General features: G+C 51.3%; 2 protein-coding genes across 8 annotated transcripts in view; both read right to left on the reverse strand.

Moving 5' to 3' along the window:
- Nucleotides 1-679: 679 nt before the first annotated feature.
- ENDOV (endonuclease V) lies at nucleotides 680-11447 on the reverse strand. The gene is made up of 9 exons (XM_074889582.1): nucleotides 11393-11447; nucleotides 10792-10963; nucleotides 9502-9636; nucleotides 9280-9319; nucleotides 9065-9177; nucleotides 8887-8955; nucleotides 8098-8226; nucleotides 2027-2103; nucleotides 680-963 (listed from the first exon to the last, which is right to left on the reverse strand). The coding sequence occupies exons 1-9, from the start codon at nucleotides 11434-11436 to the stop codon at nucleotides 936-938; spliced, it is 807 nt and encodes a 268-aa protein (XP_074745683.1). The 5' UTR covers nucleotides 11437-11447; the 3' UTR covers nucleotides 680-935.
- Nucleotides 11448-11535: 88 nt separating this feature from the next.
- Nucleotides 11536-22766, reverse strand: part of RNF213 (ring finger protein 213) — a 54579-nt gene continuing 43348 nt past the window's right edge. For 6 of the 7 annotated variants that reach the window (XM_074889558.1, XM_074889559.1, XM_074889557.1 and 3 more), the window contains 18 exons: nucleotides 21875-21985; nucleotides 21401-21643; nucleotides 20667-20748; nucleotides 20019-20053; nucleotides 19589-19683; nucleotides 18679-18838; nucleotides 18177-18357; nucleotides 17282-17376; nucleotides 16461-16712; nucleotides 16030-16162; nucleotides 15512-15595; nucleotides 14979-15159; nucleotides 14655-14856; nucleotides 14431-14508; nucleotides 13925-14122; nucleotides 13054-13143; nucleotides 12771-12949; nucleotides 11536-12255 (listed from right to left, as the gene is read on the reverse strand). In XM_074889558.1, the coding sequence (XP_074745659.1) occupies nucleotides 12102-12255; nucleotides 12771-12949; nucleotides 13054-13143; nucleotides 13925-14122; nucleotides 14431-14508; nucleotides 14655-14856; nucleotides 14979-15159; nucleotides 15512-15595; nucleotides 16030-16162; nucleotides 16461-16712; nucleotides 17282-17376; nucleotides 18177-18357; nucleotides 18679-18838; nucleotides 19589-19683; nucleotides 20019-20053; nucleotides 20667-20748; nucleotides 21401-21643; nucleotides 21875-21985 (2553 nt within the window). In that variant the 3' untranslated portion in view covers nucleotides 11536-12101. Of the gene's footprint in view, nucleotides 12256-12770; nucleotides 12950-13053; nucleotides 13144-13924; nucleotides 14123-14430; nucleotides 14509-14654; nucleotides 14857-14978; nucleotides 15160-15511; nucleotides 15596-16029; nucleotides 16163-16460; nucleotides 16713-17281; nucleotides 17377-18176; nucleotides 18358-18678; nucleotides 18839-19515; nucleotides 19684-20018; nucleotides 20054-20666; nucleotides 20749-21400; nucleotides 21644-21874; nucleotides 21986-22766 lie in introns of those variants that run through there. The other variant, XM_074889562.1, reaches the window with a different exon arrangement.

Genomic DNA, 22766 nt, shown 5'->3' on the forward strand with positions numbered 1-22766 from the left:
GCAGGAAGAACCTCCCTCCCCGTTCTCCTTGACTGGAGATTCTCCTTTCCCCCCTGAAGTGACCTTTACTTCAGGAAGCGCAGGTCTGCACTGCCAGCCCCTCCTCTGTCACCGCAGTGGGTGACCGTAACACCAAGCCCACGTGGGCACTGTCACACCCCTCCAGCCCAGTCAGGCTTCAGCAGCAGCACAAGTTCCCTCCATGACCAGCACCACATGCCCAGCGCAGGCAACGACCTGCCCGCAGCCACCGAGGCCCGGTCACTGCTGCGCGGCACGAAGGCAGCAGGCACACGGGACCCACCGACACCAGGCAGCCACAAAACTTCTCCAGTAGCAGAGCTCAGATGTCTGAGCCTCTTCCAAAATCTGCAGCAGAGTGTTGGCTCCGTCCCCTCCCTCGTGAGTCAGACGCCCACCTGCCCGGCTGGCAGGGCCAGGGGGAGCTGGGCGTGGGGCTTCTGCTCCACGGGGACGCACAAAGCACGGGTGAGAGCGCAGGCTGCAGAGAGGGGCAGGGGGAAGCTGTTCCAAAAAAGATGAGAAGGGAAGTCTCCATGCTATGGGGGTGTGGTGGGAGCCAAAGCCCAGCTCTGGAGCTTGTTTATAACCAAGTTAAATGCCCCAACATCTCTCTGTAAATCACCTCCTGCAATTCCCCAAGTACTCGAGGAAACTGTTGCAAATTTACAAGTGTACATTTGCTTACACAAATATTTTTACAATGCTTAAAAATCAACCCTGAGAAATATGCTCTAAACATTAGCCTGGAGCAGAGCGGCTCTGCCTGCCCACCAGACCCAGGCACAGCCCCTGGCCTTATCCTGCCCCGGCCTCGCGCCGCGCGCCCCCGGGGTGGCACCTGGCAGAGCCGCAGTCGTGGTGGAGGAGAGGATCCAGGACAGAGGAGCCCCACAGCTTCTTCTGCCATCAGACTAATCATCCAGTTCAGCCTCATTTTTTCTGCGAGAAACAAAAACAAGGAAGGGTCACAGACTTAAAGTAGAAACTAAGACGACCAAGTAACTATGTCCCTTGGTGAATAAGGGCTCGGATACACAGGTTTTGAGATAAACGGTCATAAATGGAACGAGTTTGTTCTGTGGCACAGACCTCCAAACCAGCCAGACTTTGTGAGAGCTCCAGCCATGGCAGGAGGGTGTTAGAGATGAAGCTCCAGCACAAACGGGGGACACCCAGCCTGGCACTGCACAGGGCCACCCCCACGGCCTGGACACCCATTGCCTGGCCACGCGCTGCAGCCGCCACTACAAAAGCAGAGAAAGCTCCTTCTTTTGCTTCTGGCCGCAGGACTCCGAGAAGCGAGGAGCTGTGCAGAGCACGAGGAGTTGCACCACCCAGGCGCCCTAAGGAATCCCAAAAAGCCGCCTCAGTCAGTGAAAGGAACCCCTGACTGCTGCCACCAGGCACCTTCACACTGGCCTGTCAGGATGCCCAGAGCAGAGCGGGCTTCGGGTCCCAACACCCTCGGCTCACCCCCGAGCTGCTCTTCGGGGCCACCCGGCACCTGCCCAGCCCGGTACTGGTGTGGGCCCCAAGGATCCCAGCCACAGACTCTTGGGAGCCACAACACAAGGAACTCCTATGCCCCGGCAGCCTTGCAATGGATTTACACCCGTGGACACAGCAGCTGGTGGGTGACGTTATGTAAGAGAGGAGGAGTGTGGCCCTTCCCTTCCTTTCTGGGGGCAGAACCCAGCTCCCTGCAGGGTATTTCTGTTCCCCCTCGTGTCACACCTGTGTGCTTCGCTTATCGCAGGCACCAGAAACAGACCAAATCCCCACCAACCTTCCTCAGCCCAGAACACGGTGCTCTGTGGGAGAAATGTGGGGGGTGGCATGGCCACAATTGCCAGAAATCACCCTGGGTGGCAGCAGCATGCGTCCTGCTGTCACCTGAGCTCACCTGGGTACCCTGCCTGTCCCTGTAATGCCATTACTGCCTCATTACATGAGTAGATCCCCTCTGGAGAGGCAGCTGCCTGCCTGGGCTGCCCACACCTACCTCTCTGGCCCAGAAGATACGGCCTCCGGTGGTGAACACAGCTGCTTCCGAATATACTCCCTCGATCTGATATCAGCCTGCAATTAAGGAGGAAAATGAGTGAAAATGGATTGATCAGCCTGCTTGGTGCCTCCCCTTTCTTATATCTCGGTATGTCCCTGAGGTCAGCACGTCACAAACAGCTCTTGTACAACTGTGTTGCAAAGATGAACCTGCACGTTTCTTTCCTTGTGTGGTTTCTGTGTAACACTGCAAGCTGCCTGGGAGGATGAAGACTTAAAATGAAGAAATAGAGACTCCTGGACCAAACAGCCTTACTGGAGTACAGTCCATTTCGGGAGCAGAAATGACATTTTCTGAACCCTTCCTGTTTGCCCCTTTACTTCTCATAGGAGTAAGGAGGCGAGACACCGGGCACAGGCAGTTCCTGCGCACAGCCCTGACCTGCGCCGAGCACGGCGGGAGGAAGAGCCAAGGGAGGAGCCAGGCTGGGCTTCCTCAGCAAATCCCGGCTGCGGCCGAGTGCGACCAGCCTTCACCACGGGGCCCCACCAGCACACGCCGCAGCGCAGCAGCAGGCGCTGACCCAGCCGGAATCCCTCGCCTTACACCTACCCCAACCAGCGGCTCCTCATCGTCCAGGGACGTGAGGGGCCAGCAAGGATTTCCAGAGGCTTAGTAAGGAGACCTGTTCACTGGCAAAGGGAGTTGCCGAGGTGATGGGCTGCTCTGTCATTGTGCCTTACTGCAGAACCGCAACCTCTCTTTGATGAGCCCTGACAGCAGAGCCAGACTGGAGGAGACCTGCGAGGCTGAGAGCAGTCTAGTGCTTTCATCCTTTGAACTGAGCCAGATGAGTTCTTCCACATGTAGGCACCTCCCAGTGCAATGCAGGAACATGCAGCGAGCAGCTAAGCCCCTCCGCAGGCCCCCCCAGCAACAGCTCATCACTATCTGATGAGAGACAGAACAGACTTGATAGAAAATGGAGGGCAGGGTGAATCTTCCTTCCCTTGAGAGGAGAGACTCCAAAAAGCAAACCAGCTCTCCCTTCTGCCGAAGCTGCTCTGCCACCCCCACTCCCCAAAGGGACCCTGTGCCACGATCACACGCAGGTCTCCGCGGTGTTGAGGAGCTCCCGTGCATCAGCAGAATGCTCGCAGATAAAGATGCCCAGAACAAATGACTTCCCTTCAGCCCAGGACTCTGCCCGCTCTTCTATTTGTTGGGATCTTCTTCACCCCCTCTGCTCAAAGCTATCAAAATCCTTCAGCCTACACTGATGTACAAAAGCAGAATGCCCCTGGCCCCCCGGGGAAGTTGTTGGGAGTGCCAGCACCTTATGGGTGTGAAGGCAGATCTCTGCAGCACTGCAAGGTAACTCAGCACAAGACGGTGGATCACAGATCCCTCCTCAAAAGGTGGAGAACTACTGGGGCATTTTATTGACTTGTCCCAGAGCAGCAGAACGCCCCCAGGACTCTGCTACAATAACCTTCGCTGCACGCTCAGTGAAGCAGGAGCCGTGTCCCAGGACTCTGCGTCCCAGGCAGGTGCAGGCTGCAGCCTCCAGGCTCACAGCACCCCGCAACCGTCCACAGCTGTGACATGGGGATGTTCCCAAAGGATCAGCCTTTCTGGACACTCATCAGCTGAGAAATTCCTCTGCCCTCCACAGGAAACTGTGAATTGAGAGGGGGAACAAAGCTATGGAGAGGGCTGTGAAGAGTCTGGGAACGTGGCAACCCAGCGGGTGAGTTCTCAGCAGGACACGGGATGAGAAGAGAGAAGCTGGCATCGCCCGTTCTTGTACCCATCGCTCTGCTTCCTCCGTTCCAGCAGCTGTACGCTGCAGCAACAGATGGAGCAGCACACCACTCGTCTGCTGCATATCCTTTTCCCTAGGCAAGAGCTTGGCTCGTCCTGCCTACGCGCCGGATGGGCTGGCTGTGCGATGGTAATTATGCAGCTAAAGCAGGTAAAAACATCCACTAAAAGCAAACAGAGACAAGACACAAGCCCAGCCTTGGCTCTGGCACTTCCTGGCAGCAGTGGCAAGGCAGGCAAGCAACTGACACACCTTTCGCACTGTCCCACCTCGGGAGCCCAAAGGCAAAGCTGCCAAGGACGCTGACGGCAGCAGGTCACACGCCAGCCCGTATCCAGGCTCTGGGCTCCGCTTTCCAGTACCAAAACCAAAAGGAGGAAAGTTGAGACTCTACCAAATTCCTGGTTTACTGCCCTCCTCGTTTGAAATTGAGCTTGGAGCCATCACCAAACCTCATCAAACCTGTCCTCATGCAAGCGTCTGGTTCCTCCCTTCCTCTTCTGATACTCTCCTGGGACGTGAGTCCTCCTGAGCCCACCAGGAAAACGTGCCTGCCGTGTCGTATCCGCAGCGCAGGACAGCACGTGGTCAGAGTGGGGCAAGAACACCAGTGGAAATCCTAAGAGCTGTAAGAAAGTGTTGCTGGACATCGACTGGACATTCTTGTCCCCCAGAAGTGTTATTGTTCAACTTTCCAGCGATGCACCGTACTAGTAGAAGACTCTTAGATGATATCACAACCACGCAGGTCCTGGGCTCTTGGACAACTTTGAGAATGGGCAGTTGATTTTTACATTCCCTCAAAGTTTTTTTTCTTTTTTAGAAACTTCCTTTCTCAAAAACACTGCTATGCCATGACATTTTAGAGCAGCTGCTGCGCCCCATCTCAAAGGCTGAGTGTCTCTCTCCACTTCAAGAGCAGTATGTGACCTTCCCAGCTGGAAAAGCTTCACAGCATATGATGATCACGCTAATAAAGTGGGTTAACGCATCCCCAGTGGCTGTCCTTGAAGCATTTGCTACTTTCATCGCTGTTCTACTTCTGAAGAGCCTCTCCTGCACCCCCAGAAGCTCCCCACCACCCCTCCATCCCTGCCACTTCCAGTCGGGCCACTCGGGCAGAGGCTCTGCCTCACCGCTGGAAACGCAGCTCCACAACTGCTTAACAATTCTGCAAGCTCAGGAATGAAAAATAGTTACATAAGGGTGGTTTGTTTGTGAGGTTTTTTCCCCTTCTCTCTATAATTGGACAGTTTCATAACTGAACTGACAAATAACTTTGATCACTCTTCAGGATAAGAGATTACGTGATGCATTTTATAACAAGGGAAGGAGGTGGTTCAATAGAGTCCCTACTGGGAGACCAAGGTAGCAAGAGTCACATCTACAAACTATTTTTCCAGGGAAGAAAAACCCTGACCAGGTTCTGCTGGTAACATAAGCTAATGCTTGATTAGGTAGCAAGTTACCAGCCAGTCCTCACTCCTAACGCAGTGTTGAGAGACAGCTTAATCCAGTGTATTACCCAAGAGGCTAATCAATAAGATGGATAACTGTCCCGCAATAATCCTCACAGATTGTTTCTATTTTCAGAGGGGACTAGTGCTGGCATTAGGAATTGTTGCTTTGCCTATTTTGCGAGGGGCAGTGGTGATCCCTGGGTACACAGCACACTTGCAGCGGGGCGCACATCTGAAGGGAGTTGAGTTCCAGGGTATCAGCTACTGATTTCCCTGCTGGGCAGCAGGAGCTGGTCGCAGAGAGGGATGATGGCTTCTTCTTCAGTTCTCCTGCGGGCAGGTGTTTAATTTCTCACATGAAGGCCCTGAGCAGGCCTCCTCCTGTCCTTCTCCGTGGGCTGGAGCAACATCAGGCTGCTCCACCAGGCACATCGCGAGCAGCAGCAGGGCAAGGTGCCAGCTGGAGCCGAACGGCTCATGGCGTAAGCTGGAGGCGGGTGTGCAGCCAGCCAGGAGCCTGGACCTGCCAGCACAGAAGAATCAGTCCCAGTGCAATCCTCGTCAGCTGGAGAGCATCAAAAGCTTCCGTCTCCGCGCTGTGCGTGGGGCTCCCGGGGCTGGGCAGGCTCAGAGCGTGGGCACACACTGGAGAAGGCAAGGGCAGCTGCTCTCGGGAGGGCCTGGTATCGTGCTGCTCGGCGTGAAGGCTCTGCTTGGTATTCCGGGACAGCTCCTGCCTACCTCAGTCCCAGTCTGGGTAGCTCCAGATGACCAACTCTCTGCAGAAGAACCTCAAAGTCTCACAAGCTGGCTGGGCAGAGATCACCCCCCCACAAGCAAAATTCTCCCCGACTGGCCTTGCACGTACACATGGAATAAGGACTAAGTGGGATGTAAATACCGATTGTAGGTGACCATGAACTTCCCTCTGCTTTCTCTGAAAGATCACTTCTCCCACCTGCGTCGCAGCCACAGTTCCTTTGGCAGCGTGACCACATTGTGGGCTGAATGCAAATCAAACTGTTTCTGATCGCTGCCTAGACAGTGTCGGGTGCCCAAGAAGCACAACACGCCCTACGCAGACCGGGCAGCCGCACCTCGAGGGAAGCAGAAGGTTGAAGTTCCCCCACCAGCTGCCCAGCACCACACACGCTGCAGCGCAGCGCTGCCTTCGTACGAGCCCGAAACAGCCTCAGGAGGTACGGGCAGCTGAGCTCTCCTAGCAGCACTATGCTTCTGGGGCTACCAGAACTTACAGCTAAAAGCTGATGATCCAGAGATCTTCCACCACCCTGGGAAAGCCATAAGCACATCGCCCATCAGCTCTGCGAGCTTGTCCTGGGGGCATAGCAGAGCAAAAAGGCCAAGGAAGTCACCCACGGCCGGACTCCCCACAGCCTTCTACTTCCTAACTCCAGCTTTAGGTGCTCAAGGGCTGAGGCTTTCAGCACTGCTCTGTGCCAAGATCTGTGAGCTACCACACTGAGGAACTGCGACAGGGAGAAGTCCCATGGAAAGGTTTAAGCATCCTTACCCCTGGCCATTCCTCTACCTCTACAGTAAACACCCTCCCTTTTGGGTTTTTAATCTCTCTGTAAGGAAAGTGACAACAACTCATTCCATCACTTTAAATAAAGGTCGCAGTTAGAGAACTGGAAGAGCCTCAGAACACAGACAAATACTGGAGATAGTTGGAAATGAAATGAGGGTGATGAAAAGCTCCAAGACACCTTTTTGTTTCCAAAGGGAATGCTTTTCCCCTTTCCTCTGAACATGCCGAACTGCAGAGCTAGCTCAGAGCTCTGCGGAGGCATCTGTCCCTTGCTGGAAGCGATTACATAACAAGATCTACCAGCCTACTCCCGTCTGGCAGGTAGTGGTTTATGAGCTCAGAAACTCCAGTTCTGATACGGCCACTTCAAGGTTTGTTTTGCTCTAAGGTGTTAGATTTTTGCCTGGTTTTTAACTATAGACTCGAGACTGTTTTCAGAAAACACTGCAGTAGCTCAGCGAGAAGCTCCTGTGTGCAGAGACTGCGGAAGAGCCCGCAGCAGGATCAGCTCAGCGCTGCTCCGAGGAGCTGCAGAGCAAAGGTGGCCGGGCACGGTGGCACCAGCGGCCCGTTCCTGGGCAGCCTTACGGACACCGACACCTCAAGCGGCCCCGCTCCCTGCTGGGGCTGGCCGGCCCCAGCCACCAACTGCGGGGTGACCCCGAGAGAAGTGAAGCACTCGTCAGGCTAGAAGTCCCAGAGGCTTTGTGCTTCTCCAGATCCTTTCCTCAAGCCCTGCTGCGATTTAATTAGTCTGAAGCCGAGCCTTGGTGGCAGCTGCGGCTCAGTGATCCAGTGCTGTCACCTACTGGCTGAGCCCGCAGCTCCCTGCGGAGTGCGGCAGCAGGGCAAAGCCCAGAGGAGCAGCACTGCAGTCTGTGCCGGGCTCGGAGTGCCCAGGCGAGCTGCATTGCCAGCTCCTCTCTATTCACATCAGCGTCACACAAGCTGCCTGCAGAGAGGAACCAAGAAATCAGTCAGGGTCTGCGGTAAGGGCTGCGTGTGCTTCTGGGCACTGCGTCAGAAGCAGTGAGGAGGAAGGATCAGTTAACTACCGCGTAGCCACCACCAACCAGGCTGGAGAGAACAGGCCGGCAAGAAGGGTGCCAGCTGCAGACGAGGCTCTGAAACTTCACCAGAGGCTTGACAGCCCCTGCCCCCTCTGCTGCCTGCTTGTCTGCTTCCCTACTCCAGGCCTGCCTGCCCCTCCTCGGCCCCCCTGCTTGTGTACCTGGCGGATGGGCTCCGGGATCCTGTACCTGCAGCAGGACTTGACCAGGCGCACGGCTGTCTGCAGGCACACCCTGTGACCCACAGAGACATAGAGCGGCTTAGAGCTGTTGTTGTAGCTCCGCAGGGCCTGTGCATTCAAAAACGAGAAAGATCAAATACTTAAGAGGCTTATTTTAACAACTACAGAGTGACAGATGAATTATAAACTAGCCAGTTGCCTTCAGAAGGTGGGATGGTGGCTCTGTATTTGGAAGCTCCCAGCCTTCTTGAACCTCTTCTACTTCCCAGTATCTCCTGGTAGGGACCATTCACCCTTTGGGACCCCTGTGGCCCTCCCCCACCTGCCTCACGCTGCTCTGGGAAGTGGAGAGACTCGCCGATGCAGACTGTGTTGAAATAAGACCAGACACAGGAAGTTTCCTACATCTGTGAGTCTCCTGTGCAGCACTCTCCTGAGTCAGATGCTCCCGTGGTGCAGCCCCGTAAGCTGCTACAGAGCTGGCACCTGCGGGACCACGGCTTGGGGATGGGGGAGGGACTGGAGAGCGGCACCTCAGGCGCCACGGCCACAAACACACCCAACGCCTGAACTGTCAACGCCTTCCACCAATGTCTGAGCTCACAGAAAGGGGAAAGCAGCATCACTGGTCACCGGTTCATACCATGTCCTCCTGAACTAACATCACTGAGACTGTCCCACTATAGAGACAACGTCCTCCAGCGCTCCCAGCTGCACAAAGCTGGAACACTTGATGGCCAAGCAAACAGGAAACTCCCCGCAGCTTACCATGCCCAGGACACGCCCCGAGGTGCCTGTCAGCAGGAACGTATCTCCTTCCCTCTGCAGGGAACGAATCTAGGGATAAACACACACAAGGTCTGTTGGTTAGGAAGCACGGGTATGCGGCTGCCCCAATTCTCTTGGGATCTTAAAGAGTGGAAATAAATCCCCAACCTGGCCTAACCTGCTCTCTGTGCAGCTCATCCCTGACCAAGCCATCCACCTGCAGGAGGTTCTTGGCCACCCCGATGCACGGTAGATCCGTCAGGACTCCGAGGTGACAGGCCACACCAAATCCTGCCAACAACCAGTCACTGTCACTGCAGGACACCAGAGAACAGGCATCTCAAGTGGCAGCATGGGGACCCTGGAGAGCAGGGCTCTCCAGTGAAGTCCTACCTCTGGGATGGAGCAGGCCATTCCCATCTACAAGAAGTACCTGAAAAAGCCAAAAAATAAATGTTATTTCCTGCACACTGAGAGCCACTCCAGTAAACACAGCGACGCTGGCCCTGTGAGGAAGGAGAAGTCTCTCTCTGACCTCTTACTTCTCTCTATAAGGGTCTTCCTGTGGTGCTGTCTACACCAGACTCTAAATCAGGACAAAGAAATATGTCACACCTGAGGTTTGAGCTTGGGCTGCTCCTGCTGAAGTCTCTGAACAGCTTCCACCAGGAAAGGGACCTCCCGGAAGGCCAAGAATCCTGCCACGTACGGGGCGCTCACAGCCACCATCCGGCAATCCTCGTACAGCACCTGGGAGCAGTGGGACAGTGCAGGGACAGTGACCTCGGGGACTTTGCGGGGTGCTTCCTGTTTCAGAGACACCTCCTCTGGTTTACATCCCTTGCTCTCATCTTATTTTAAAACACTCTGCTTCTGGATCTCTCCCGCAAAGCTGAGGCCGTTGGGTTGTGTCAGTCGGTCACTCAGAGAGGGGATAATGGGCTGCTGGGAGAAGAGGGCTGGACATCACCTACCATCCCCTGCCTGAGAGTGAAGTCCTTGAAACAAAATTAGGGCAGTTATTCAAATAGACCTCAAAGTTCCCCCAGCCAGAGCATTATCAAAGGGCGTCTGTCCCTATGCAGGGATAGGCCAAAAGAAACTCTGTAAGACAGGACCAAAAAAATGTTCATGCAGGGCAAATCAAGAATCGAGGCAGGATTTTAAATTCAGTTCATAAAAATCCCAGCGGCCAATATCAAACTTTATTTCTCTGCTTGTTGTAAGTTTTATAGTTAAAAGATAATTTTTATATCATTCTGAAAGCTGGGAAAGAGACCAAAAATCTTTATTAATTCAAGTAAAATGACTGTGGGATGTGGGATTCATGGTGATTTTGAAAAGGATTTCATATGTTACATCCCATATTATTAGTTGATTCGCAGCAAGAACTCACAAACAAGACATCTGCTGCTTGAGTGCTACAAATGCTTTAATTTCCTCTCTTGATCGGTGCTGAGTAACAATGGTCCTTTTTGTCTCCTTCTGGGTAGTGGCCAAGACTGATTATTTTCAGTATACACCTAAACCAGTTAAAGTCTTCTGTGCCTGACCGTGGACTACATCTCACCACGGTATGTTCTGATTTACCAACTAACTCTAACACATACCAAAGCTATCTCTCCACGCCTTGAAGTCCCCAGTAACCCTACGAACCTCTCACAATTAGGAGTGGTTTGCATCACATCTTCCTAAACTTATGTCTAAATCCTTACATGTATGTTTTTTCTCTGTTTATCTTTCTTGCAGAACATACAGTTGGAAGCTTTGTTGAAGATACACGTGATGTGACTGCCTGTAAGGCAGAGGGACAGCAGATAACGGCCTGTGTGTAAGCTTTTCTATAACACCCGTGTTACTGCACCCCTGGCACAACCCTAAGGAGGGAAGTTCGCTTGCCGTTACCTCAAGAGCCGGGTAGCTGAGAACCACCAGGGAAGCGCAGGCGCTGGTGTCATCTCCTTTGATATACGACAAGTCAACACCTCCCACTCTCTCCAGTCCTGTAAAACTTGAATCTTTCTGCCACTCCTCGGTGTCCTCCTCAACCACGCTGGCTTGCAGCTGGGCCTGCTCGCTAGCCAAAGAGCACACGGCCGCAGTGAAACGGCCGCCCTCCTCCCCGGCTCCCGGCCCCGCTCCATCCCACCGGCACGAACCCAACGGCACCGCGGGGCCGGGCTGAGCCCCCGGGCCGGCAAGCACTGGAGGAGCCCACGGAGCCCACGATGGCGGCAGAGCACCGGGGGGCTCTTCCCGAGGGACCCCGTAACGAGTGGGGAGGCGGGAACCCCTTCGCTTGTCCCCAGAACGGGGAGCGCGGGGATGCAACTCCCGTCACTTTGCGCTTGTCCTCCCGAGGGCCGCGGGGGTGACGAGGAAAGGGCCCGGTACCGGGTGGGGGGGGCGATGGGGCCCACCCACCCTACTAGGCCCAGCCCTGCGCCCAGGGCCGCGCACGGTTGCCATGGCACCGCCCCCGCGCATGCGCAGGCCGCGCCGTTACCGTTCCCAGCGGCGGAGGGTGGCGGCCGCCGGCGGTCCCGACATGGCGCCGCGCCGGAAACCGCCTCAGCGCCGCCCCCCGGCAAGGCGGGCGGAGAGCGGCCGTTCCGGGCAGGCGGGGAACGAGGCGGGAGGAGCGACGGCGCAGAGAAAAGGAGCTTTATTGGGAACCACCGCCGGGGCGGGGGGAGGCACACGGCGGGCCCGGAGAGGGGCCCTGCCCCGGGGAGCAACGCGGCGGCGAGTCCGGGGAGTGGGGGCTGAGGGTGGTTCAGGCAGGGAGGGAGCAGCGTCCCTCGGCGCTCGTGTTCTTCCAGATTGGACCCAGTTCTGCCCGGGGCAGCGGCGAGGAGGTGACAGTTGTGTCAAGAGAAAGGCAGATTGCACAAAAAAACCACCTTTCCCAGCAGCGATGCTTTTAAGAACAATCCTCCATCTTTAGCAGGTGGCTTGAGGATTCTGGGGTTTTTTTATGACGCCTTCCAGAGTCTCTGCTTACAGGTGCGGCCTTCTGCTTCTCCACCATCTTCCTGATGCGTGAAAGCATCTAATCTTTCCATTACACTTTTGGTACTGAAGTTGGTAAGAAAACCCACAAACCCCCAAAACAAACAACCACCACAAAAAACAAGCCCCCAAGGTTGCAGAAGCTCACCGAGGCCCTGTGTTTGTGGCACTAAAAGTCCCTGTGGATCAGGAAGGTAGCGGTCCTAGCCTTCCCTACGCTCTCTTTTGAAGAGAGCAGCAGCTTTCCATGTGGCAGTAGCGTGGGAGAGAAGAATCTCATCAGGGAACATCTCTTGCAGCTCTGTAGCTAACTCCGAGTCTTTTACATCAAGGTAAGGAAGGAGCGATTCCTTCAGGCTGGAAAACAGAGCAGAAGTAGTATTAAGAGATGGTGTACAGCAAACAGCACATGCCACATAGTATTGTGTGTGGTAGGAATGCACCAATATCAAATATACAGAATTTTAATACGTGTATTTCATAATGAGAAGGACTGAACAGCCCCTCAGATTTAGAGAGGGGCTAAAGAACCCAGGAATGGGAGGCTGCAGGTCAGAACCAAGGGGTCAGGGCCAAGCTGTGCCTGTGGAAAGCTGAGTGCGGAAGCGCTTGTGTTTATCTTTAGTGCTCCTGAACAGCAGCTCCTGGTATAGCCCGCAGTGTTCCCAAAATAGCTTGTGTAAGCTGAAGAGTCATACGTGCCAGAAACGGGCACCGTGTCTTAGAACTGGCTGTGTATTCTTAATGGTGACGCTCGTGCTTTGTGCCTAGCAGGGCAGCCACGTGCCAAGGGAACGCTTCCATCACGTGCACTTCCAGAGGCAGAGAAGCTCAAGTTAACAACGGGTTGGTTTGGGCTGCACAACTGTTACCTCCATGTGGGTCTGAATTCATCCACAGCTTGGACACGTCTCAGCTTCAAAACGATCATTTCATGGAGCTCCTGCAGGAAGGTTTCCAGCCTTGAGTGGACAAGGAAGGTGTTGAGGAGCTTGGCAATCTCTGGACTGAGCTCAGCTTTGTAGACTGTATTGATGTCTACAAAAGGATCCTAAAAATGCAGTGAGAGGAAAAGACAACCATACACATTTGAGCAACTTAGTTTAGAGAAGAGGAACCAGCTGATTAGATGACTGAAGTCAGCAGTGTCCTTACCCTTTTGAGGCGCAGAAGCTGCTCAGATTTGCGGGTAGAGAGAAGTTGCCACAGGGCTATGTTGTGCTTTAGGTGGCATCGTCTTAGGGCCTGAAAAAAACACATATATATGGAGGGAACCTGGGTGCAAGGGGTGTATTTAGGAACCTGTCCACACCCTGCCCTGCCGGCCAAAACTGCAGAGGAGCACAACCATAGAGTTCAGCAGTTCAACCTGAGCACAGAAGCTCGTCTGCAAAAGGCTTCTCTCTCCCTCTTCCGCATTTCGCCTGCAATAACCCACCTTTTCGGTATCGTGAAAGGGAGTGGGAAAGTGACAGGGCTACGGCACATGTCACAGCAGAGTGCCTTTGCCCCTATCAGTAAAGGGCCTCTTTTCACACATCATTAGGAGAGAAAGCTTTCCCTATCACCACTTTTGAGAGGTACAGGGATATTCTCAATCCTGCTCAGCACCAGGCAAACCAGTGTCACTGAAACCTGACTCAGAAGTTGTCCCTTTTCTCAGTTTTAGCATTGAACTAATTGTGCTGACACTCAACTGAGAATTCTTCCTGGTGCTGACAGAAGAGCTCAGATCTGCAGAGAAGAACGTGACCTTCTGCACATCCTGCACCTGACCTTTCTGGAGGGTTTTGCAAGAACCTGCTGAGCATCACGAGCTAATAGATGCTCCCACCTTGCAAACACCGGTTGCAGGGGAAGTAAAAATTGTTTCCCCCCGCTGTTGAATATGGTGGGGCGGGAATTCTATCAGATACCTTTGCAAGCTGAACATTTGCTGGGCTTGGAGATCAGACTGGCTGGATTTAGTATAAGCCAGTACAGATTTTATCCTGTAAGAATAAGAGCTTTGCTCTCAGGGACTCACCTGCAGTACGTGAGGGTTTGTCTGATCACCCATCTGCAGAACATTTTCGATGTAGTCAGTCAGAAGCATTTCAGCATTCTCTCCAGCCATGGCCAGGAATCCCAAGGTAATTTCAGTGACAGACAGAGCATCGCAGACATCACTGTAAGACTGTAGCTCCCCACTGATCATGTTCATCACCGAAGTGGGGAGGGCACTCTGAAAACCATGAAGTCAAAGCAGTTACTAGTATTAGTTTAGAGCCATTCCTTATTGCTGCTCAAGTTGCTAAAGTCATTGAAGACAGCAGAGCCCCAGATTTAGGAAACTGAAAATGCTTAACTATATCCCCTTCCTCTGTAAATCCTGCCTGACAGAAGGCCAGTCTGTACGTGTTCAAGGCATGCTGAGAGATGAGCAGAACAACTCTTCAGATGAACAAGGCAAGTGACAGAAGACAAACCTAACATTTCTTGGGGTGGCAGGGGCCACGTGCTCGCCCCGTTTCCTCCAATGCAGAAACTCACCTGATCCAGCTTGTTCCTGACATCATTAAAGAGCTGTTCATAATTCCGATCATGCCTGTAAACGAGGGTAGGTATTCCCTGTCAGGAGAGAAAGCCATGGTTGTAAATCTTTGCTAACACTGCTTACCCTGCCACAGTGCATGCCTGGCTGCAGCAAACACGGCAGGGCTCCAACACCAGCCAAGAAGTTGCATCAGTCTGCAGAACATGCAGCCTTGTCCTACCGTGAGGGTGATGAGTGGTTTCCCCTGCAGGAACTTGCTGATGACTTGCTGCTGGATCCTCTCCAGATCAAAGTCCTGCAAGGTCTGCCCTCCCCTCTCCATGCTGTACTGGCAGTTGGACAAGATCAGAGGAATCAGGTCTCTCTCCACCTCGTAACTGATCAAGTGCAGGTCGGCCACTTCTGATGGGCTGATCAAGTACCTGCAGGAGAGAAAACAGGCTCCATTTAGAGCAAGAAGCCTTTATGAAGCAGGGAAAGCTGACTGTGGTAGCAGGTAATAGAGCAGAGCCCAAAACAATGCCTAGCTGGAATAGCAACATACCTATCATCTTCCTTGATGTGTTTGTTCACTGAGTGGATAAAGTCATTGTGCAGACTGATGAGGTAACTGGCTAAGGCCGTGGAGCAGAGGCCCAGCCCCTGCCGACGTGGCAGAAGGACCTCAAGCTGGCTGTCCAGGGTCAGGTCAGCGTCACAGTAGCCCTTAGGAAGCTTAATTTCCCCTGAAATAAAAGGCAGAGAAGACTGCTTGAGGTGGCCCAGAGCCAGCCCACGATCAGCCAGCCTCTCCTGAGCTGACCCACATCAGGAGAAAGTACAGAACCTGAAAAAAAGCAGTGCTGTTTCCATGACATATAACCAATAAAGGGGGCAAGTTCAGGTGAGAATACTACAGGAGGGAAACAAATTCTTCCATCTGCACCTAGATCTTCTTAAACCTTTAGTGGCCAAGGTCAGTTCTGAGGATATGTCTCAGCATCACTGATGGGAGGTAGTAGAGGAGCCCCATTGGACAGCTGGCTCGCTCTAGCTTCCATCACTCTCAGAACAACACTGGGAAAGAAGGGTGCTCACCACTGGTGTCCAAGGAGCTTCTCAGCTTGTTCCAAACAGTCAGAAACACATTCACTCTCTTCTGGAACAGGTCCCTCATTACATCTGAGGAACAACAGAAAGACAAATCCTTGAAACACCTTTTACTGGCAACACACAAAAGTCTGTACTGTAAGAATTTTCAAATTCTTATTTGACAGAAGGACACCTATCCCACCTTTTAGGCAGGCTCTACTCTAGGGCAGAGCTTAAAAATTCAACATACCCACTGCTGCATTCAGGGATTTATCTTGCCTATCTCTGAGCAGAGTCCCCACCCCTTGTGAACAATCTTCCTGTCCTTAATTCTCTTTAAAGTCACCCGATGACTTTTCCAAGCATAACTCCAGGGTTAACGTCTCCAGTTCACTTGGATGGGAGTTCAAAGGAAAATATGAGGGCTTAAGATTGCAAGCTCAAGAGAAGTTTACACTTTCGTTTTCAGCTGGACTATCCAGCACTTTTTATTTCACTCGTTAGTTTTGGCAGAGTCATCTCACCTGAGAGGGGTTCACTGAGGAAGTATCTGATCGAGCAGTGCTTGACATCAGCAGTGTTTTGAAATCGTCTCACCAAGTCTCTCTGCAGAGCCAGAATCTCTGGTAAGAATTTAACCAGCCTCAGCTCTGTTTCCTGGAAGAGGAAAGGGAGCCTGTGAGTAAGGTTGTTCTCGGACAAACCAGTTCTGAATATTTTTATGGAATTACTTTTTAAATGTTTAAAAGAAAAAAAAAGTTTTACAGGTGCAGTTCTCCAGATTACAGAAAGTTATGAGAATAAGGACATTATAATCAAATGGTGGTTGGAGAACTGGCTCCAGGTGACTCTGCCTGAGCAGGGGGTTGGACCAGACACCTCCCACCTCAGCCAGTCTGTGACTCTGTGACCGATCTCCGAACACTGCGGTGCCTCGTCCCCCTGTCACACCCACCTTCTGCAGAAACTTCCAAAGGAGAGGGACAGTGTCCTTGGCGTTCTTCTGCTGGACTACATGGCCCAGGTTCTCCACTGAAATCCTCTTTCGGCAGCTCCACATCTTGGAATGATGTATGTGACTGCCCTTTGGCAGCTGGGGCAGGAAAGTGCCTGGGTCACCATACACTATTTTCACTATTGGATTGGAAGAAAGTCTCTCATCCTCTTGTATTTGTCTATTTAACTTCAGAAGTTTTTTATCCAAATCCTGCATTTAAAAAAAAAAAAATATCAGAATTGGCAGCGTCCTGTTGTGTTGAACCTCCACTAGAGTGTATTTCCCTAATTATCTTGATGACCAATTGACACAGAAGTATGTCAAAGCAGAAGATGAACTCCTGGAGAAGGGATGTAAAACACATACTGCAAGACAGCTCTTTATACCATAAAGTTATTTTTTGTTCTAGAGCTCATCCAATTCCCGGGTCTTCCATTCTTGAGATGATGTATATGGGGGGAAAAGGCAGCCAGGATTCATTTGGGGCAGCCATATGCTTACTTGGATGAATACCTTGAGCTGAGCTAAGACATTTCTGCTTTTCCAGCTACACAGGATCGTCACAGCACAACTCCAGCCTCGGATACCCATTGCCACAGGTAGAAGAAAGCTGGCTGACCCTCACAAATTAAGGCTAACCTGCAGTTGTGTCACAGATGGCTTGGCTTTAGGAACAGCTGAGTGAAAAGCGCAGCACAGATATTACAGCAGGCCAGATTTCCAAAGAAGTTGATTTTGAACTGTTCAGCTACTGAAATTTTATACAGCAAATTTCTCACCTCCAATTCAGGAATAATAATTGTGCTTGCAACAATTTCTTCCCATTTGTTTCTCTTCTCCTTGGTGGAGAGCACACCATCAAACTGAACTGGCCCTGCAACAGGAATATTTAGTCTCTTACATCCGCAATATTTCAGTTAAAAGAAAGCGCAGATTCTCTAAGCTTCCAGATGTGACAACCTTGCAAGTTAGCATGATGAGCCAAGAGCAGTGACAGAAGTGCTAGAAGCTGAGTATCGTGCTCTAGCTGGGAGCCTCTTTTCAGAAAGCTTCAGTCCAGTCACTCATTTGAATGATGTGGACAATTATATAAGTCATTAATCCCAGAAAGATTAAACAAGTTGTCCAAGGTCAGACCATGACCAGTGACAGACCAAAGAACAGAGCTTGGGATACTGATCTGTGCTGTGTCCCACTAAAAATATGGCTATGGCGTGTAAATCCCTCTCTGACACAGTGCATGGCAACTTGAGCTCTGGATCCTACCATGAACCACACGCTGCCATCCCTCTCCTACCAACCAGCTTCTTGGCAGTCGTTTAGAGGGCAGTGTGGTGTACAGGTTATACACAGCACAAGCTACTGGGCTTTGAGCAGCACCTCTGCTTGCGAGCTGAAAGCTCTGTCAACATCTCAGGAGGTTATTTACTCAATAATTCCTTTCCAGAATTATGCACCAAACCTTGCAAACCCCATGTACTCGACCAAAAGAAGTAAACAGCCAAAAATCCTTCACTCCCTACAGTAAGAAACGAGCCTCAAATTTCTGGATCTTCCTCATCAGCTCAGCTACTGCCTGTGGGAAACGGTCTGTTAGCAAAGAAGCTAAATAACCGCTGCCCTTCAAATGCAGATGAAGCCTGCAGATGTGATAGGGCAGGTAGTCTTCCTTACACTGGCCGGGGTGCTGGTGGGGGTCCTTGAGGAGGCTGCCGAGGACAAGATGAAGGATGTTGATAGTCTCATCCACACTCTTCCCCAAAATTTTTGTCAGCTGTGCCAAGTCCTCCCGGATATGCTGCTGCAGGAAACTCACCGAGTTGTGCACCGGTGGCTTGATAATCTTCTGCAATGACTGTTGCAAGAGGAACAAAAGGCAAGAATGAGCAGAACCAGTAACGCCCAGTTCAAGCACACGGCATGCAGAACTACAGTCCTACCAGAAGTCAGCTCCATCCCAGAGGACTCCCCACCTGAACAAATAAAGGCAGGCACCTCTGTATAAGCAAGCGCAGGAAGGAACCCAAACTACTCCTGGGCAAGGGGGGAAGGGACTCTGGGTCTTGCATCTTGGAAGACTGCCCTAGTTACTCGGCAATACGACGAAAAGGACCACCATCATACAAAGGTTTCACTACATTTCACGTGGCCACTTGGCACTATTATTGGAAGATACCTGAGGATCTTTTGTGGCTCCCAGCAACAAGGTCAAATGTGTGAGCAAGCGTATCAGAACGAAGACAACCGGGGACATGGCCCGATCAGACACTCCTGTTGTTTTTCTGTGTTGTGCATCCCCAAGTATGTGGCCAGTTTGAGTTCTGTCTTCATTACTCCTGTTAGAAAGTGTATATATAGTATTTTTTTGCCTTGACAAAACACACAAAAGAGATGTCTTTGACACCCAGTACTGGTTTTTTAACCCATAAATTCTTTGAATGCCATAAAAGCTGCCAATTAAAAGTGCTACAGGGGAATGAGGACTTCCAGTAAGTTTTGTACACAAATAAGCCAATTTATTTGGTTTTGCTGGCTGATTACTCTTCCTCGGACATCCCTTCCTAACACGTTTTCTATACAAGAGGCAATGTCCAGCCCTGTAGGGGAAGATTAGCCAACTCCACGCTGCATAGGTGAGAAGCTGCTGCTGTTAGAGTCAGTAACTTTAACACGCTTACACAAGGGCTGTTAACCCAGAGAGTCGAGGTGGAGGGAGCACAAGTCATAGTTACTGGAGCTCTGGTAGAAGTTCTTCAGTCATGCTGATGCATTTAAGCAAATGTTGCCTAATCCTGTATGTTGGTGTAGAACCACATAACCTGGATCAGCCTGGCTGAGAAGGGAGATGAAAGACCCTAAACCAGCAGCTTGACAAGATCTTATGTTAAGGCAGTTTCTGCAAAGTCAGAGCAGCACTCCTAACAGCTCAGCCTCCTCCCTCAGAGGCCTGTGGCCGAGCTAATGGGGAATCCCACATGCTGCCTTTCAGGTAGCAGCGTGAAGTGGTTGGTACCTTTTAGCCCGAAAGCACGACAGGCAAGTGCTACATCATTTAGTGCTGAAAAGGTTCCTGAATCGGAGCGTACCGGAATTCTTGAAAGCCATGCAGAGGGATGTGCATCATCCCTCCAACTTGGGCACCACAGTCAAGGCAGCGGCTGGTTTCCATGGGGAGGCCACACTAGCAAAAAGCAAAATGAGAACACTGAATTCCAGAGTGAGAGCCTCTCCAGCAGAGAAAGAGGATGAAACAAAAATCCAAGCTGTAACTGGTTAATTCAAAAACTGCTATATACCGGGCAAAGGACCTCTGCTTCTCTTGTTTCCTAAATTTAGGGTATAAGCTGTGATAGAGCTACTCTGAATTTTATATTACAATGGCAAAATGATTAATAATATAGAGTTTGGAAAATGAACCATGCTGCAACAGAACATTAAAACCAGTAAACAAAATAAAACAGTTTATATTGTTGGAAACACCACCTGCTTAAAAACCCACCAGTCCCAAATTCTTACCTCTCCTACAGTGCAGGGGTGGCCATTTGGACATGCTGTCAAGAAAGAGAGACAGGAGTGTATTGCAAGACAGACATTTATAAAGCCCCTGTTATTTCCTTTCATAGGGATCATCATCTTGGAGCAAGAAATATGCTTCAAAAATCTAATCAAAAGCACTGACTGTCCCAAAGCTCAAAGGAGCAATAGGCCCATATAGGAACTTAAGGATTTGTTCAGTGCTTCTTTCCTTGAGAAACAAGGACTGGAAGCCTGAAAGATTCTGCTACCGAGTACCAAATGGGCTGGTAAGCATGAATGCTCCCACCCCTGGATCCCCAGTCTGCCCTAAGATCCTACTGTGGAAAGCAGAGATCGGAACACTGGCCAGGAAGGTGGCAGAGTGCTCCTCTGCTCACACCACTTTCATCTGGCCAGAAGCAACAGGACAGGTCGTCTGCTCCAAACTCTGTAAACAGCTCTAAGCTTGAGACTAACCGAAGCTTGATGCGCTCTGGTGCATTACCCATATAAACCATAGCTACAAATCTTAAATTACAAAGGAAAACTCATGCTAAGGAGTGTGTCTGTCCTCACATGTGGAACAGTTTCATTCAGAAACCAAGGATTATCCTTCAGTTTCTTTCCCAGCCAGTCAGGAGCACTTACTGTACCAGCGCAGAGAGGCCACTCCTTTCCAGGCCCTCGCCTGAGCCATTATATCTTCTGGCATTGTGGGCAGAAAAGAGTGCTAAGGAGGAGAAAGGAAAAAAAGGTGACAAATGAATATATAAATCAGTTCTTTCCTGTAGCAGTCGCTTTATTGATGATGGGGAACAAGAGACATCTGAAAGCAGAGGTCGTGCAGATGATGTACATGCACATTTTCAAATTCTACCTTTGGAATTCCATTCTTAAGAACTGTCAATATTGTTAAGACTTGCACAGGTGCTCTCTAGACATCCTGAACTGGATTCCTCTTGGGGTGGCCTGATGCACCCTGGTGTGTACCAGCACGTTTCCTTACGCCTTGGATAGCCAGAAGTCGTCGAGCAGATCCCTCCGCCCTGCCTCAGCCCTGGGCTCCGTGAGCCAACATCCTCTAGAGCAGCTCTCCTCAGCGTGACCTGCCAGCTGCTTTCAGACCTGCTCACTCAAATATTGGCAAAAGTATTTGCCTGAGAGTGCTCAGGATGCAGAGGTACCATGAAAAGGTACCGGTTCAGAGCTGCTTGTTGTGCTGATTCACCCCAACAACACTGAAATCATCGTACACCCGTAATGCACAGCTAAAACAATAAGTTGGTGCTTTTGATGTTAAGAAAGGTTAAGTTATAGAGGATCCAGCAGACACGTGAAAGACCCAGCAATACGCTGAGCTGCTATCTGAGTTAGATCTTTACCTCCATGGTGTGTGGACAGAATGCCAGGTTCCTGAGGGGCTGCAGGACGGGGCTCTGCCCGCAGAGCAGGACAGCTGCGGTGTGAACGGCCATTTCAATGAGCGCTCCGCTGGGGCTGAAGCTTTGAGGATCCACTGTCAGAGACGGCAGCGTGTTCGTCACAAGGGAAGCTGCAAAGTGCTGCAGCTCTGGAGAATTCAGGACTTGGGAGTCCTGGATGAACGTAGTCATAGCATCTGTTTGCTGAAAGCACATATTTAAAAGTAGTAAAACCAGCATGATACTGCCCACCAAACTGAGGAGGACTATCAGCTGTGTTGCCTCTGCTTTGAAAACATTTCCAGTCTGCTCAGATCAGGACATAACCATACTTGGGGCAGAAGAACAAAAGGCTCTTCCACCAATGATTCAAGTCTCGTTCATTCTTACAAATGAACCATGTTTGTCGCAAGTTTCCAAAGTGAAGTATCTTACCTGCTGCTTGGGATGCAGATTTGAGTCACTAACTCCATACAGGGCAGTGACCTCTCTGAAAACAGCCAGGAGCAGATGGACACGTTGTACAGGCAGGGAGCTGGCAGATGCCTAGAGAAGGAGAACTGGTGATACGGCAGAGCCCAGGCTATAGCTGTCACGGTAGCTCCTGGACATGCAGGCTTCAGCAGGTCTGTGCTAAAGCTCTCCCCAGCTTCAGCAGGTCTGTGCTAAAGCTCTCCCCATAAATGAAGGGGGATTGTGCAGAAATAGCTGTTCAAGCCATAAATGAGTAATCTGACAGCACTCAAGCTGACTGAGGGTTTTAGATCAGAAACCTCTCAAGTATTTTGTTCTTCTAACATCCAGTCAGAACTGCGATCTACTGGGCAGCAACCTGTACGTGCCTTCCTTCAAATCAAACCAACACAACTGGAAAAAACCAAACCACCACCAGTGTATAATAGATGGCACAGAGGCATTTGAAGGCGTATTGTCCACAAACTTCATCCTGAAGATTTTCATACACAAAATACATACTGGAAGAAGGTTACGATTACAGAGATCACCTGTCTGAGTTTTGCATGGCAAGACAAGCCTAGGCTGATATGGGCAGGCAGGGAGGGGGCATAAAGCACCTTTGATTATCTGCCTACTCTCCCATCAGCTGGCTACAAGGTGCCTGTGTTGCTTACTGTAAACCAAACCACTGCGATGTATTACAAGGGGAGAAAAGGGAGATGAGGCAACCAACAGAAATAACCCCAGGGTTACGTACGCTAGAACACAGGGGAGGAAGAAAAGCAAACATTTGTGTGTGGGGCATAAGCCACAGTAGCTTTCAAGCAAAGGCAACACAGGCTTCTCCACTGGGAGAGACACTGCCAACAGG

Source organism: Strix uralensis, chromosome 19, assembly GCF_047716275.1.
Source record: "Strix uralensis isolate ZFMK-TIS-50842 chromosome 19, bStrUra1, whole genome shotgun sequence".
Taxonomy (NCBI): domain Eukaryota; kingdom Metazoa; phylum Chordata; class Aves; order Strigiformes; family Strigidae; genus Strix; species Strix uralensis.

Coding starts and splice junctions, on each gene's coding strand:
- ENDOV (XM_074889582.1), bottom strand. CDS start 11,436: ATGTCGGGACCGCCGGCGGCCGCCACCCTCCGCCGCTGGGAACG. Junction 9,178..9,279: donor TGGCCTGCTCCATCCCAGAG/GTAGGACTTCAC, acceptor GGTTGTTGGCAG/GATTTGGTGTGGCCTGTCAC. Junction 8,956..9,064: donor ATGAGCTGCACAGAGAGCAG/GTTAGGCCAGGT, acceptor GTTTATCCCTAG/ATTCGTTCCCTGCAGAGGGA.